At 40.2% G+C, this 17,105-nt stretch overlaps 1 protein-coding gene across 1 annotated transcript in view; it reads left to right on the forward strand.

Moving 5' to 3' along the window:
• Positions 1-17,105, forward strand: part of LOC126108190 (F-box/LRR-repeat protein 14-like) — a 66,285-nt gene that overhangs the window by 32,261 nt on the left and 16,919 nt on the right. Inside the window, exon 3 of the mRNA XM_049913429.1 lies at positions 8,424-9,068. Within this exon, the coding sequence (XP_049769386.1) occupies positions 8,424-9,068 (645 nt within the window). The remainder of the gene's footprint in view (positions 1-8,423; positions 9,069-17,105) is intronic.

Consider the following 17,105-nt stretch of genomic DNA (forward strand, 5'->3'; position numbering starts at 1 on the left):
TGGAGGTATGTTCTCAAAACTTCAACAAAAGCCTGTACCGAGCCACTAAGCATCTCTCCTGCAGAGTCTTCCACTGGAGTTTATCTGTCATCTCCGTAACACTTTCGCGATTTCTAAATGATCCTGTAACGAAGCGCGCTGCTCTCCGTTGGATCTTCTTTCTCTCTTCTATCAACCCTATCTGGTATGGATCCCACACTGGTGATCAATATTCAAGCAGGGGGCGAAAAAATGTACTGTAACCTACTTCCTGTGTTTTCGGATTGCATTTCCCTAGGATTCTAACAATGAATCTCAGTCTGGCATCCACTTTACCGACGATCAACTTTATATGATCATCCCATTTTAAATCACTCCTAATACCTACTCCCAGATAATTCACAGAATTAACTGCTTCCAGTTGCTGACCTGCTATATTGTAGATAAATGATAAAGGATCTTTCTTTCTATGTATTCGCAGCACATTAAACTTGTCTACATTGAGATTCAATTGCCATTCCCTGCACCATGCGTCAATATGTTGCAGATCCTCCTGCATTTCAGTACAATTTTCCACTGTTACAACCTCTGGATATACTACAGCATCATCCGCAAAAAGGCTCTGTGAACTTTCGATGTTATCCACAAGGTCATTTATGTATATTGTGTATAGTGACGGTTCCACGACACTCCCCTGCTGCACACCTGAAATCACTCTTACTTCGGAAGACTTCTGTCCATTGAGAATGACATGCTGCGTTTTGTTATCCAGGAACTCTTCAATCCAATCACACAATTGGTCTGATAGTCCACATGATCTTACTTTGTTCATTAAACGACTGTGGGGAACTGTATTGAACGCCTTGAGGATATCGAGAAACACAGCGTCTACCTGGGAACCCGTGTCTATGGCCCTCTGAGTCTCATGGACGAATAGCTCAAAATGTTCAAATGTGTGTGAAATCTTATGGGACTAAACTGCTAAGGTCATCAGTCCCTAAGCTTACACACTACTTAACCTAAATTATCCTAAGGACAAACACACACACCCATGCTCGAGGGAGGACTGGAACGTCCGCGGGGACCAGCCGCACAGTCCATGACTGCAGCGTCTGAGACCGCTCGGCTAATCCCGCGCGGCAGATGAATAGCGCAAGCTGGGTTTCACACGATCGTCTTTTTCCAAACCAATGCTTATTCCTACAGAGTAGATTTCTAGTCTCCAGAAAAGTCATTATACTTGAACATAATACGTGTTCCAAAATTCTACAGCTGATCGAGATATAGGTCTATAGTTCTGCACATCTGTTCGATGCCCCTTCTTGAAAACGGGGATGACCTGTACCCTTTTCCAACCCTTCGGAACGCTACGCTCTTCTAGAGACCTACGGTACACCGCTACAAGAAGGGGGCAAGTTCCTTCGCTTACTCAGGGAATGATGATCTGAGGCAAACTACAATTACACTTGAAAATGTCACTGAGGTTTCTGGAATTATACGGTGAAATCCGAGGAAATCCATCTGATGAATTGCAACACAGACTGGTTTGAAGTGTTTTAGAATGCAGAAAATACTCAGAACTTACATGTGTTTCCATTCAGAATGTAAAGCCCCCATTCTGTACCTATATGAGCTGTGGGACAAAGGTCTGACTTAGAGAAACAGATTATCACACTGATGGATAGTGGAGGATTTGATGATGGCTGCATCTGGTTTGTAGATGAAGCTTACTTCCACTTGAACTGAGTGGTGAATAAACAGAACTGGCGATTTTGAAGTTTTGAAAACCCCGTTTGTGTGAAAACAAACCACTGTATTCTCTCAAACTTAAAATTTGTGCTGCAGAAGCATTACTTACCCTTTTTTCACGTGAGAAATGATCACTAGTGAACATTACATTGCAATTTTGGCTAGCATTGGAGGATTGCCCAGGCACAGAGTTCTTCTTGCAAGATGAGACCGGACAAGTGTTTTGCTTTCTTGATGAATACAAGGCTTGTTTTTTTAAGTAAGTACCATGTTGCCACACTGTAGCCGCAGCGCTGCACTCGGCATTCTGCGCATACACACTGGGTACCTACATCTGTTGTCTATGCACTGATGCCATTACAGTCTGATTCTTCCTTGTTTACGTTGTGTACTGAGTGTTTAAGATGCCTCTGATAATCGTGAGTCTTGCCGACTGTGAAGTACGGGCTGTTATAAGATTTATTAGTGCTGAAGGCCTAAAAGCAATCAATATTCATTGTGAGATCTGTGCAGTTTACGGAGAAAACATTATGAGTGATGAGTGATGGAATGGTAAGAAAGCGGGTGAGAGTATTTAAAGATGGCTGCACAAATGTGCACGATGAACAACGGAGTGGATGTCCTTTGGTCATTAGTGAAAGTTTGGTACAGGAAGTGGACAATAAGGTGAGAGAAACCAATTGCTTTATGATTTCCTCCTTGCAGGATGACTTTCCTAATTTTCTCGTAGTGTTTTGTATGGCATTGTGACCGAGCACTTGAATTACCGAAAATTGTGCGCACATTGGGTACCGAAAATGTTGACGGATGTGCACAAAACAAACATTTAGACAGTGCACTGACTTTCCTCGAGCGGTACCACAACTACGGTGATGATTTCTTAAGCCAAATTTTTACAGGCGATGAAACATGCGTGGCCTACGTCACACCAGAATCAAAGCAACAGTCCACGGAATGGCGGCATTCAGATTCACCCAGAAAAGTGAAGTTTAAGCAAATAATTTCTGCCCGGAAAATAACGTGCACAGTTTTTTGGGACAGAAAAGGCATATTGCTTGTGTAATTTCTGCCTCATAATGAGACAATCAATGCAGCAGATTACTGTAAGACATTGCATAATCTGCGCCGTTCAGTTCAGAACAAAAGACGTGGCAAGTTGAGAAAGGGCATCGTTTTGCTGCAAGATGATGCCCATCCGCATGTGGTGAATCGGACCTAAAATCTCATCATGTCTTTTCAGTGGGAAACTCTAGATCATCCTCTGTACAGCCCCGATCTAGTGCCCAGTGACTACCATCTGTTCCTGCACTTGAAGAAACACCTGGGCGGTCAGCGTCTTCAAGATGATGACGGAGTCAAAACAGTGTTGATACAGTGGTTAACAACTCAGGCGGGCAGACTTCTATGAGGAGGGTATTCAAAAACTGGTACAAAGTTATGAAAAGTGCCTCAATATTGATGGATATTATGCAGAAAAGTAGATTAAGGTACAGGCTTTGATGTAAAAATAAAATTATTGACATATCTTAGCACATCGTTTTTTAATTTCAAAATGGTACTTACTTAAAAAAACACACCTCGTACTTCAGGAAGAAAGTCGTTACATTGGTCTCTTGCAAATTTATTGGTGCACTGATGAATTGGCCTCCTCATTTTCCTGATCTGACTCCTTTTATGGGGCACACGGGAAGGCGCTGTCTGCCAGAATCGTCCCGTCACAATGGGTGAGCTTCAGTCCAGCTTTGTGGTTTCTGAATCTGTCTGCATTGAGACATGCAGCACCATCTGTTAGCATCTGTTTCGAAACTTCTGTATACAATTTATATAGCTTTCACAATAAACATATGTTAATTGCAGTTGTATGTCAGTCTTAGTTTTCAAGATATTCAATTTTTAAATCGGGGTCTTCTTCGTTGGATATCCTGTGGATGGCATTATTCTTACATAATATATGCAGTTGTGCTGGAATGGAAATAATAGCATGTTCAAGCATGTACTACATGGACTTCAAGCCAATTTGACATTCACTTGTCATGGCAAGCACTTCAGATATAATTCCTCCTGCTTCCAGTCACACCATGGTGCAGATTAACCAAAGTAATCATATTATGTCCTTTACATTACAACAAGGGGAGTATGTTGAACTAAAAAAAAAGAAGACTTATTTGAGGAAACTGGCCCAATGCTTTTTTTTTAAGTGAGCTAATAATGTCGTATTTTCAAACTATGGAACAAAACACTGATTTTTTAGCTCACGTGGTCTTGTAATGTGCTGTCTTCAAACATGTATTCATACACATAATTTGAGGCTGGTTAAATAACTTGTACATTTTTTGTATAAATCTTTTACAACAACTGGGCAAACAACTCCAACCTGAACAACAGTAAAAAGAACTCATTGCACTCACTTGTCATTGCACTGGCCTTTATATGTAACAGCCCATTGAGAAGTTCATTGCCACTATTAATAGTTTTGCAAAATTATAGTGGGAAAATTATATATTCATGTAAACTTTAAGTGTAACATTAAGTTTTACAATAATGAGAAAAAGTAACTGAGTCTTCCATTGGTGCTTGCAGAACATGATGATGATGATGATGATGATGATGATGATGATGATGATTGAAAAGAAAACATTTCCTAATGTTCGGAAAAATTATATTTATTTGACTGCGAACCAGCAGCTGAATGTCGCAAATGCAGACAGACATGACGTGCAACTTAGGCAGATTTTATTTGTTTGGAATAAACAAAAATGACAGAGTGTTTACATAGGAGAACATTACACTGTGTTTGCTCACTTAAAAATAATTCCAATAATTAAAAAATGGGGTGTGAACAAAGTTTTTATGTGGAGATACATTTAACAACACATGAGAAATAGCTGAATTTACAGTTTGAATCTGTAAAACCCTTGGCATGGAGTGGTGTATATAAAATCTCTTGCAAGCAGTATATAAAAGTGTCTATTGGTCAGTCAGGTGCAGCTGTGGCAATTAGGTTATGTGAACATGAGAGAAGCTGGAAACTGGGAAAGAATGATTCAACCTTTGTGATCATATTTTAGCTATAAACCATGCATATGAGGCAGAATGTGAAGTTTTAAGTTCCTAAAAATAAAAAAAAAGAGAGCAAAGATGACCCTACTAGAAATATTGAGAATCGGCAAACACATCACGCAGACTACCAACCTAGTATTGAAGGTTCACACTCTGTTCCTGTTTTCCCCTTTGTTAAATTAAGTTTTCATTACAAATACTAAAGTCAAACTGTAAATTCAACTTGTTTCTCATCGGTTGTTAAATGTACCTCCACATAAAAACTTTGCTTCCTACCCATTCCTCCTTTTTAAGTTACTATAATTATTTCTGTATGCCAAAAAGTAATGTTTACCTATGTAAACACTCTGTCATTTTTGTATCTTCTATACAGATAATATCATGTTTATCTGTGTTTGTGACCTTTAGTTGTCACCTGAAGATGGCCTAAGAAGCAGGAAGCTGTTTTGTGATCAAATGGATATAATTTTGCAGAACATTACGAAGTGCTATCCTATGAATAATGAGGAAAATGTTTGACACCATTTGTTTTCTAATACAATTTCTTCCACAAAAGTTCTTAAGGTATGAATGTTAAACAATTGCTTTTGAAATGTGCAAGTATGGACCTATGAACAATTTTAATAACTGGTCTCAATTTCTTTCTAAAAATTTTATTTGACAGTTTTCCATTTTTCATGCAAAAGCTGGATTACATGACTGAATTATCGTCTTTCTACATTGCAAATTTTTATTTCAACGGAGTGTGTATACACAAAATTCCAAATTATCAAGTTTTGTAATCCTGGAAATGAAATAGTGTATCCAACTTCGATACACAGAGCACATTCAGTTTCCTCAAACATGGTACCAATTAAATAGCACCCGTCCCCAGATCTAAAGAAAGCAACATAAAAATTGCCTTTTAGTTAATGTCAAAACCTCCTAAGAATATTTAAACAACATACATTTTTGTAGAAGTATTAAAACATTAATAGTAACATGCCATGCTTAAGTTATAATTGCTATCAAACTATGGAGTTAACCACAGTTAGTGTTATAACCAAATAACATGTAAAATATGTTAAAGATTATTAAGTATGGACCTACTTACAATTTTAATAACTTGTCTCAATTAACCACACTAATCATAACTTAGCAATGGCCAGAGGCTGGTCAAAGCATGACCGTTAGCATCAAAAAACACGTAGGAGATGAATCGCTACACACAATTGATCGCAACCACCACAGTTTACTATTTATAACTGATAGGCAGTACAGGAAGGCACACAGCTACAATCTCGAAACACACATATAAAAAAGACTAACATTATGATAACACTTAAAAAATATGGAGACAAGAACAAAAATATATAATTTTATTAGTATCATCATGATGGAACTTTCCTGTAGTGTTACAAAATTTGAACTGTGTGCCTTTGTGCACCACCTGTCAGTTATAATTACTAAATTGTGGTTGTCATGGGCAAGCACACACAGCAATTAGTCTCTTGATTGTTTTTTATGCTAAGAGTCAGGCTTTGACCAGCCTATGCATATTGGCAAGTTACACGTAGTGACGGATTTGCCGTGGTTAGTACTGTACTTTGGTAACAATTACAGTGTAAGCATAATCGGAGATGGTCACTAGTCAATCGAAACCCGTTATCGTGTAGTTGTTATGACAATATATTGTGATTGAACAATTAAAATTTGTAGTAAGTAATGCAGATCACCATCTGTCTATTACCTGATGATATCACGTCCTACAAATTTCAGTTAGTTTTGGATAAGAGGTGATAAATGTGAAAGAAATAAACGCAATCAGAAATATATTATAGTGTAATACTTGATACAGTGTAGTGAGTGCTTTACCAAACATTTCCTTACCTTCACTCTATTATGTCATACGAGATTATATTTTGGGGTAACTCGTCAAACCATGCCAAAGTTTTTCAAGTGCAAAAACGTATAAGTCTTGTTAGTGGTGTAAATTCAATAAATTCAAAGAACTGGGTATTCTAACCACTGCTCCTCAGTATGTTTGTTCCTTGATGAAATTATTTGCAAATATTATGTGCCTGTTTCCAACCAATAGCTCAATACATAGTGTCAACACTAGGAATAAGAACAATCTATATAAAGACCTAAAAATCACTTACCTCGTTCCAAAAATGGATCCAGTAGTCAGGAACACAGATTTTCAATAAACTACCAACAACCATTAAAAACTTTGCTTCATATAAAGCACAATTTAAACAGCGTTTGAAAGATGTTTTAGTAGAGAACACCTGCAACTCTATAAATGAAAACAGGGATTGTTAGAGCACCTTAAGTAAAAATGTCTGCTAGATTTCAGTTTTGTCAGGGCTTGGTCACAAGAGTCAACATTAGCTATTTTGTGTATGATAAATTTATTAATAGTGCATAACTAGATTTCATACTGACAGTGTATTAATTATATAAATATTAGTGGTTCCAGTGTATTGTAACGTATTCATGTATCTTGACAATCTCCTGAGAGGTGATCAGGAAACTGACTGTTATATTCAGATGTCCTTTGTTTTTTGTGATATACTTTCTGACGTGTTCCACAACCACAAAAATTCCTTCATTTTTGGGTGCATGGAGTGTAAACAGGATCTAACTAATCTCACATACTCCTACATGAATCTGAGCTAGTTACTTGACATGTTGCAAAAATAAGTGTATCCTCCCAGAATGCGAGTTTCACTCTGCAGCGGAGTGTGCGCTGATATGAAACTTCCTGGCAGATTAAAACTGTGTGCCCGACCGAGACTCGAACTCGGGACCTGTGCCTTTCACGGGCAAGTGCTCTACCATCTGAGCTACCGAAGCACGACTCACGCCCGGTACTCACAGCTTTACTTCTGCCAGTATCTCGTCTCCTACCTTCCAAACTTTACAGAAGCTCTCCTGCGAAACTTGCAGAACTAGCACTCCTGAAAGAAAGGATATAGCGGAGACATGGCTTAGCCACAGCCTGGGGGATGTTTCCAGAATGAGATTTTCACTCTGCAGCGGAGTGTGCACTGATATGAAACTTCCTGGCAGATTAAAACTGTGTGCCTGACTGAGACTCGAACTCGGGACCTTTGCCTTTCACGGGCAAGTTCTCTACCATCTGAGCTACCGAAGCACGACTCACGCCCGGTACTCACAGCTTTACTTCTGCCAGTATCTCGTCTCCTACCTTCCAAACTTTACAGAAGCTCTCCTGCGAACCTTGCAGAAATAGCAATCCTGAAAGAAGAATTAATCTGCCAGGAAGTTTCATATCAGCGTACACTCTGCTGCAGAATGAAAATCTCATTCTGGAAACATCCCCCAAGCTGTGGCTAAGCCATGTCTCCGCTATATCCTTTCTTTCAGGAGTGGTAGTTCTGCAAGGTTCGCAGGAGAGCTTCTGTAAAGTTTGGAAGGTAGGAGACGAGATACTGACAGAAGTAAAGCTGTGAGTACCGGGCGTGAGTCGTGCTTCGGTAGCTCAGGTGGTAGAGCACTTGCCCGCGAAAGGCAAAGGTCCCGAGTTCGAGTCTCGGTCGGGCACACAGTTTTAATCTGACAGGAAGTTTCAAGTGTATCCTTGTAGTATCAAAGCCGGGCTGTAACGGTTCACCTTTAACGTCCGGAAGGTGTACGCCACAGCTGAGGTCCCTGACTGTCGACAACGGCGTGACGGACTGGCCGTCCGCGGAACTGTCAGATGCCTTGGCGCGGCTGCTGGGTTCCGGACTGCTGGCGGAGCTGCGCTCGCTGACGGTGGAGGGCGCGAGCAGTCGGGGCGTCGAGATGGACGGTCCCCTGCTGGCGGCGTGCCGCGGCTGCCCGCACCTGGAGCGGCTGCACCTGCAGTGGACGGAGAGGCTGGGCGCGCGCGGCCTCGCGGGGCTGGCCGACCTGGGCGACCTCCGCCGCCTGCGCGTCAGCTCCGTCGCGACGCTGCCCGCCGTCGACTTCCTCCCGGCCGGCCTCGAGGAGCTCGAGCTGTCCCGCTGTCACGGCGTGCGACTGGACGGCCTCGCCGTGGGACCCGCCCTGCGCAGGCTGGTGCTGGACGGCTGCGCCCTGGAGGGGGAGCGCCTGGCCGGGGCGGCGTGCCGGCTCGCCTCGCTGGAGGAAGCGAACCTCGCGGGCAATCGGCGCCTCCGCGACCTCTCCTTCCTCCGTCCCTGGGTGCGCCTCCGCACTCTCAATCTCGCGGACTGTGACAGCTTCGACGGGGACACCTTCGGCACTCTCGGGTTCCTCGGGCAGCTCCGGTCTCTGAATCTTTGCAGGTACCACACCTCGTTTCTGTCCCTTTGAACAGAGTTTGTCTAAATTTTGGAAAAATCACAAAGAGAGAGAGAGAGAGAGAGAGATAGAGAGAGAGAGAGAGAGAGAGAGAGAGAGAGAGAGAGAGAGAGTGTGTGTGTGTGTGTGTGTGTGTGTGTGGATATTAGTACGAGACATACAGAAAACAGACATATACAGGGTTATTACAAATGATTGAAGCGATTTCACAGCTCTACAATAACTTTATTATTTGAGATATTTTCACAATGCTTTGCACACACATACAAAAACTCAAAAAGTTTTTTTAGGCATTCACAAATGTTCGATACGTGCCCCTTTAGTGATTCGGCAGTCATCCAGCCGATAATCGAGTTCCTCCCACACTCGGCGCAGCATGTCCCCATCAATGAGATCGAAAGCATCGTTGATGCGAGCTCGCAGTTCTGGCACGTTTCTTGGTAGAGGAGGTTTAAACACTGAATCTTTCACATAACCCCACAGAAAGAAATCGCACGGGGTTAAGTCGGAAGAGCGTGGCGGTCGTGACATGAATTGCTGATCGTGATCTCCGCCACGACCGATCCATCGGTTTTCCAATCTCCTGTTTAAGAAATGCCAAACATCGTGATGGAAGTGCAGTGGAGCACCATCCTGTTGAAAGATGAAGTCGGCGCTGTCGGTCTCCAGTTGTGGCATGAGCCAATTTTCCAGCATGTCCAGATACACGTGTCCTGTAACGTTTTTTTCGCAGAAGAAAAAGGGGCCGTAAACTTTAAACCGTGAGATTGCACAAAACACGTTAACTTTTGGTGAATTGCAAATTTGCTGCACGAATGCGTGAGGATTCTCTACCACCCAGATTCGCACATTGTGTCTGTTCACTTCACCATTAATAAAAAATGTTGCTTCATCACTGAAAACAAGTTTCGCACTGAACGCATCCTCTTCCACGAGCTGTTGCAACCGCGTCGAAAATTCAAAGCATTTGACTTTGTCATTGGGTGTCAGGGCTTGTAGCAATTGTAAATGGTAAGGCTTCTGCTTTAGCCTTTTCCGTAAGATTTTCCAAACCGTCGGCTGTGGTACGTTTAGCTCCCTGCTTGCTTTATTCGTCGACTTCCGCGGGCTACGCGTGAAACTTGCCCGCACGCGTTCAACCGTTTCTTCGCTCACTGCAGGCCGACCCGTTGATTTCCCCTTACAGAGGCATCCAGAAGCTTTAAACTGCGCATACCATTGCCGAATGGAGTTAGCAGTTGGTGGATCTTTGTTGAACTTCGTCCTGAAGTGTCGTTGCACTGTTATGACTGACTGATGTGAGTGCATTTCAAGCACGACATTTGCTTTCTCGGCTCCTGTCGCCATTTTGTCTCACTGCGCTCTCGAGTGCTCTGGCGGCAGAAACCTGAAGTGTGGCTTCAGCCAAACAAAACTTTATGAGTTTTTCTACGTATCTGTAGTGTGTCGTGACCATATGTCAATGAATGGAGCTACAGTGAATTTATGAAATCGCTTCAGTCATTTGTAATAGCCCTGTGTCATTAGATACATTATGCCTCCAAGTTTTTACCGCACATTACAGGTGTTCAAGATGGAACCATTTTGTGACATGGCAAATGTCACCTGCTGCTACCCTGAGAGTTGCAACGGCAGCAGCCCACTTTGGAAAGGTGTTCATTGAGTTGCCTGTCTGCAGGTGCAAAGTTATTTGGTGTGACCGTACAGAACAGATGATTCGTGTACATGTTCCAACACACCTGCTCCCTAGTGGTGTGCTCTCCACTGTGTCCATTATGAATTGAAACTTGGAAAGAAGCTTTAGCTGCCGACGTCATTTTTCTGTATGCCTTGTACTGGGTGATTGAAAAGTTGTCCACATAAAAAGAAATAAAGTAATTTATGTATATTATTTCAGAACTTCACACAAATTTTTATTACATGTACTCGAAATTTGTTGCCCTGTTCAGTATCACATGCACAAACCCACTTTCCTGTGCTTGAAGCCTCTTTGCGCAGCACATTATTACTGATGTTGTTAATCTTCATTGCCATGTTGATTTTTCAATTCTGCCAATATGTGCAGCTCTCTGTATAGACCAGGTATTCCCAACAAAATTTTCTCGAGGACCCCCTCATCGGGCACGATTGGTACCTTGTCATATCACAGTATCAAGTACTTAAAAAAGCCAAATTAGGAGTCTTTTTATACGTTTTCTATTTTTTGTACTTAGAAAAAGACATTGACATATTCGTTATTTAAAAAATATTGAACTTAAAACTTTTTCAATTTAGCCATCATTGTTATTGTTAAATTTTTGATTATTGCTCAAAATCTTTGTCTTCAAATCTGGGTGTCTAGTATAACAAACCCCTTAAAAAAAATAAAAATTGAGTATGAACTGAAAATGACAGGAAAAAAATTAAAACTGAGTGTATTGGTGTTTCAAGTGTACTGCACTTGAGATTGCATTGAGTAGACATGTGTGAAAAATAAGAAAACACTAATTTCATACAAGGTATTATTTATTTGAAAAAATGCAGTTACAACAGAGTACTCCATCAGTACACAGTTAGTTTTAATTTTCAGTTCTTAATGAGATGAGTTCAGTCTGACCTTTGAGTCCTTTATTTCTGTGGGCCTTTCTCATTTTTACGAGCCACTTTTTAATCAATGGTCCATTTTTAATTACGCGAACTGTAGCTTCCGTGAAAAACAACACTTTACAAACACTACTGTTTTAATACAGAATATTGAATATGTAAACAACATGGTCTGTGAAAGCACTGGCAATAAATTAACAGTGGCCGATTGTCATCTGAAATGCGAGTTTCTGTGTAAAGTGACTGTCAGTTGTCAGCTGCAAAGAGGCAGTGCACGCTGTCTAACGGCATACAGCAGAACTATTTGCCTCTATTAAATTCTAGTTTTGCACTAGAGTGTGTTAGTGTCAGTTGGCTCTAGAAGATGCTAGACACAGAAGTTAGCATTCGCTAAAGCTCTGCTCGTGCAGGAAGCGGCCATAACAAAAAATGTGTTATCATATGAAATATATTTAATAATTTTTATTCTAATAGCATCTTGTGGACCCCTCTGGCATAGCTCACAGACCCCTGGGGGTCCGTGGACCACCTCTTGGAAACCACTGGTATAGACCCATCCTTTAAGGTAGCCTCCACAGGAAGAAGCTTTGAGGTGTTAAATCAGGAGAACGTGGGGTCCGTAATCCATTGGAGATTATTCATCATCATCATCATCATCATCATTCGATCACCAAAATTTTCACGTAACAAATGAGTTGTTTCATTAGAAAAGTGACAGCTGCCACTGCTGTGCAGTAACTTACAATCCTGTTCATCTGCCTTAAGAAACGAAGTGAACTATTTAGTGATGTATTGATACACAACAACCATGCGCCATCAATTCATGTACACCATGAACATTCATGAAGTTTTAACTTCTTTTTGAGCATCAATATCTGAGACTGGGCAGATACTGTCTTCAAGATTTTGAATGTGAATGCATCCTCCATCTCAGCCAATTTAGCATCTTTCAGAGTGGCTGGCCTTCCGGATCTCTTCTCGTCTGTAACTGATCTGCAGTCACAGAAATAGATGATTAATGTTGTTACTGTTGAATTGTTGGCCACTGTGGCATATGGGTATTTACCAGAAAACGTGTCTATGACATGTGCATGTAAATGACTGGGAAAATACTGTCCAACTACAAAACTTGTTGCTCTTCTGAAAATGTCATCTTTACCGAGCAGTGAACTGTGAAATACTACGTACTCTACATGGTCTGCATCCGTTACATTGGAGTCTTCATTTGTTGTTGATAGTACTTGTGGTACTGTGTTGTGGTAGCTGATGGAACTAATGGGGTGCATCTCCTCTTTACAGATTTGTTCATTTTCATGTGCATGACACACAGTAGTTTTTGTGCAGTTGTCTTCACAAATCCCAGAGATGTGTTGTTGTGGTCTTCAGTACTGAGACTGGTTTGCTGCAGCTCTCCATGCTACTCTATCCTGTGCAAGCTTATTCATCTCCCAGTACCTACTGCAACCTACATCCTTCTGAATCTGCTTAGTGTATTGATCTCTTGGTCTCCCTCTACGATTTTTACCCTCCACGCTGCCCTCCAATACTAAATTGGTGATCCTTTGATGCCTTAGAACATGTCCTGCCAACTGATCCCTTCTTCTAGTCAAGTTGTGCCACAAATTTATCTTCTCCCCAATTCTATTCAATACCTCCTCATTAGTTATATGACGTACCGTATTTACTCGAATCTAAGCCACACCTGAAAAATGAGACTCGAAATCAAGGAAAAAAAAAAAAAAATTCCCGAATTTAAGCCGCACCTGAAATTTGAGACTCAAGATTCAAGGGGAGAGAAAAGTTTTAGGCCGCACCTCCAAATCGAAACAAAGTTGGTCCATTGTAATATGAGACACAATTTAGGTCGAATGAATGACAATACAGCTACAGTAGTTTGTTTCGAGTCGTAAGCTTAGCAGTTAAGCTTTACCAGGTAGCCATTGCTATGCATCAGGTGTTCCGTCCGTATTTATACAGGTACCCTTCCTTTTTCACGTGCTTCGTCTGGTTTGAAGTGATTGCTTATTTTTCTTTGATCTGATAAGTGCCGTTCTCTTTATTATAGGTGTTTACGTCACTCTAAGCTGAAAATGCATTATTTTACTGTGTCATGCATTGTTTGTCGCATTCTGATAGTGCGTGTTTATGACCTGCCGCCACTCGCGGCATGGCTTGCTTTTGTGCGCGCTACCGCCGCCTTTTTTTTTTAAAAAAGAAGGAATCGTCTCATCAGCGAAACAATGGCAAGAGACTGCTATTTGTTTTCTTTGCTGCTTTCTTTGATAATGATCAGAAAAAACCAAATAATAGACTGCATATGATAGAAGATGTTCTGGACGAGAGTTTAGCGAAAATTTTTCTCCGTTGAAAATCTTTGCAGACGCCCCTCTCATACATTACATTCTGCACAGAAATTAGAGTCATCTTAGATTTAAAAATCTAGTCAATTGCCGTGCTTCATTTCTGACTGTATCACTACTAGGCATAAGAATAATATGAATATAAACATGACATGATATGTATATTCTTCCACGTTTGCTGTTGTCTCACTCTAGTTTCGTAGTTTATTAGGCAGGCAGGATTTAAATGAGATAGCAGCAAACACGAAAGAATACATGGCAAAATGTTTACATTCGTATTATTCTTATGGTGAAGAGAATACTGCATGTGATTCACAATTCATAAAAGTTCCTATTTGCAACCATCTCTTTTCACATGTAGGAAAAAAATTCAGAACGTAGAGTTGGCCATATTGACAAACATCCCAAACAGTCTTGCCAGTCGGATTTTCGTAGTACATTGAAATGCTGCCACATTCGAAGATGAACAATACGGCATTTGTATTTACTTCGTTGGATAATGTATGAAAATGCAGTGGTCGAAACTCGGGGCGGAGAAAAAAGCTCGTCTTCCACCTTTTTTTAAATTTATTTACTGACGCAGAGGTTTTGGCTCTAATATTTATCTTTCTGCCTGCAAAGCATGCCTGTGTAGCGCTACATATATTCGACGGCAGAAGTTAGTTGTGGCGGCACCTACCAACATTTTTCAGAACTTCTGCTTACTTTGTACTCGATTCTAAGCCGCAGGCGGTTTTTTGGATTACAAAAACCGGAAAAAAAGTGCGGCTTAGATTCGAGTAAATACGGTATTCATCTCTTGGTCTCCCTCTAAGATTTTTACCCTCCACGGTGCCCTCCAATACTAAACTGGTGATCCTTTGATGCCTTAGAACATGTCCTGCCAACTGATTCCTTCTTCTAGTCAAGTTGTGCCACAAACTTCTCTTCTCCCCAATTCTATTCAATACCTCCTCATTAGTTATGTGATCTACCCATCTAATCTTCAGCATTCTTCTGTAGCACCACATTTTGAAAGCTTCTATTATCTTCTTGTCCAAACTATTTATCGTCCATGTTTCACTTCCGTACATGGCTACACTCCATACAAATACTTTCAGAAACGACTTCCTGACATTTAAATCAATACTCGATGTTAACAAATTTCTCTTCTTCAGAAACGCTTTCCTTGCCATTGCCAGTCTGCATTTTATATCCTCTCTTCTTCAATAATACTCTCGCGTTGTACTGCACTGTATTTTTGATAATACAATGCACACTGCTTGCAGCACGTGCTGCGAGTTCCTTTATGAAGCCTTGCAAATAACAGTTCCAAATTGAAATTGTTGAACTTGTCATCTGTAAGTGTTCACTACCAGAGACAAAAATATTAATTATGGTGAGAGCATCATGTGAGTATATTGCTATTTACTTTTTCATGAGAGGCTTTATCCAGTTACACAGTAAGGAAACTTTTACAGTAAAAAACTTCATGCTGCTTTTAGAATTTTCATTTTGCCACGAGTGAGCAGTATGGAAAAGCCTTGATTTTTTTTTTCATTGTGCTTTTTTGGCAATGTCAGTGAAGAGAGGAAAAAAATCAGTGCACTGCACGATGATAATTCTTTGCAGTAGTCTAACTTGTCATGAAGTAATATTACTGCAAATGAAACTCAAAGTTAATTTCCACTCAGTTTGCTCACTACAGTAGACTCTGATAATATGCCAAATTAACTAGCTAGATTATTTTCTTTTTAATAGAAAACAGCAGTGTTGAATTACTTTTTATATTTTTTTGAGACAAGGTGCAATAGTCGCAAATTTCAGTATAGTTGACATACCATTCCTTTTTCAGCACAGAGAAAGCCAAAGACAAAACAATACATTTTTATCTTTCACTTTTAACATTAATTTATGCTTCATACATTGACAAAATGGCTGAGCATCTCAAGTTACATTCTTTTTCATGTATAATGTATTGTCTTTTCTATCTCACCAAAGAGACAGTAACACAGTTAATTCACTTTAATGTCTGTTGGTATCACTGCCTGACGCTACCAGTCCACTAGTGCCATATGTCGGCCAATGGCTCCGTTCCGTCAATCCATCATACTCTTCCAGTTGTCATTACTGCCCACATGAGGCACCACCACATCGTTGGTGCGGCATTAACTATGTATTGTGATGAAATACAAAATTATAAAATGTGGTCCTGCAAGCAGGAAGAGAAAACCATAGCTTATTAGTATGAAAAAGAAGATATAGAATAAAAATTTTGTGAGTGAACACTAGTGTTCCTTCACAGTGTCTTTAGTCTAAAGATGATCATTTGCTGGTTGAAACCATTTATGGCATTGCAAAATGCTTGTATGATTGAATAATGAAAAATAAAAGAACTGATTGTTTGAATTTGTCACTACTGACACTAAGTACAGGCTGGAAGTATCCATGATATATCATAACTAGAACCTGTATTTTGGTCAAGTATTAAAATGTGCTTGCATTCAAGCAGTATTTCATATTTAAGCATGCACATTGAAGCAGCAAAACAATAAAAACATTTGGTACCAAAATTCAGTTCTGTATTTGTTTCTATTTTCTTCTAAAATAGGACACAACAGCCATTTCTACAATTTTTGTCATGTAGTCTCTTGCATTTCTCAGACAGAACATTTTTGTACATGGAAAATGACCTTTCTGTATCACAAGAACTGACAGATGTGTACTGAAATGAAGAAATTTTGGACAGGTCATATCATTTTCACTGTGATTATTTTTTTGAAAAATTTCATGACGCTCTCAGCTGCGGTTCTTTTTATTTCAGATACGATTGTACAGTTTCAGCTTTAGGCTATTTTCAAGTATTTTATGGATTATTTTTTATGTCGTGTATGTCATTGCTCCTGTGATTCCATGTTATGCTCATAAAATAAATCCAAGACGTGTTACACTATTTTAGGAGCACTTATATTTGTTTGTTAACTTCAAAAATTCAGAATCAGGATTTGCTGTAATAACTTTTATTTTTTATGTTTTGCCGCAACACTCACTTTTACACAGAATGATTGCAAAGATTTTTCAACCTCTTCGGTACTTGTC

The sequence above is a fragment of the Schistocerca cancellata genome, chromosome 11, assembly GCF_023864275.1.
Source record: "Schistocerca cancellata isolate TAMUIC-IGC-003103 chromosome 11, iqSchCanc2.1, whole genome shotgun sequence".
NCBI lineage: Eukaryota > Metazoa > Arthropoda > Insecta > Orthoptera > Acrididae > Schistocerca > Schistocerca cancellata.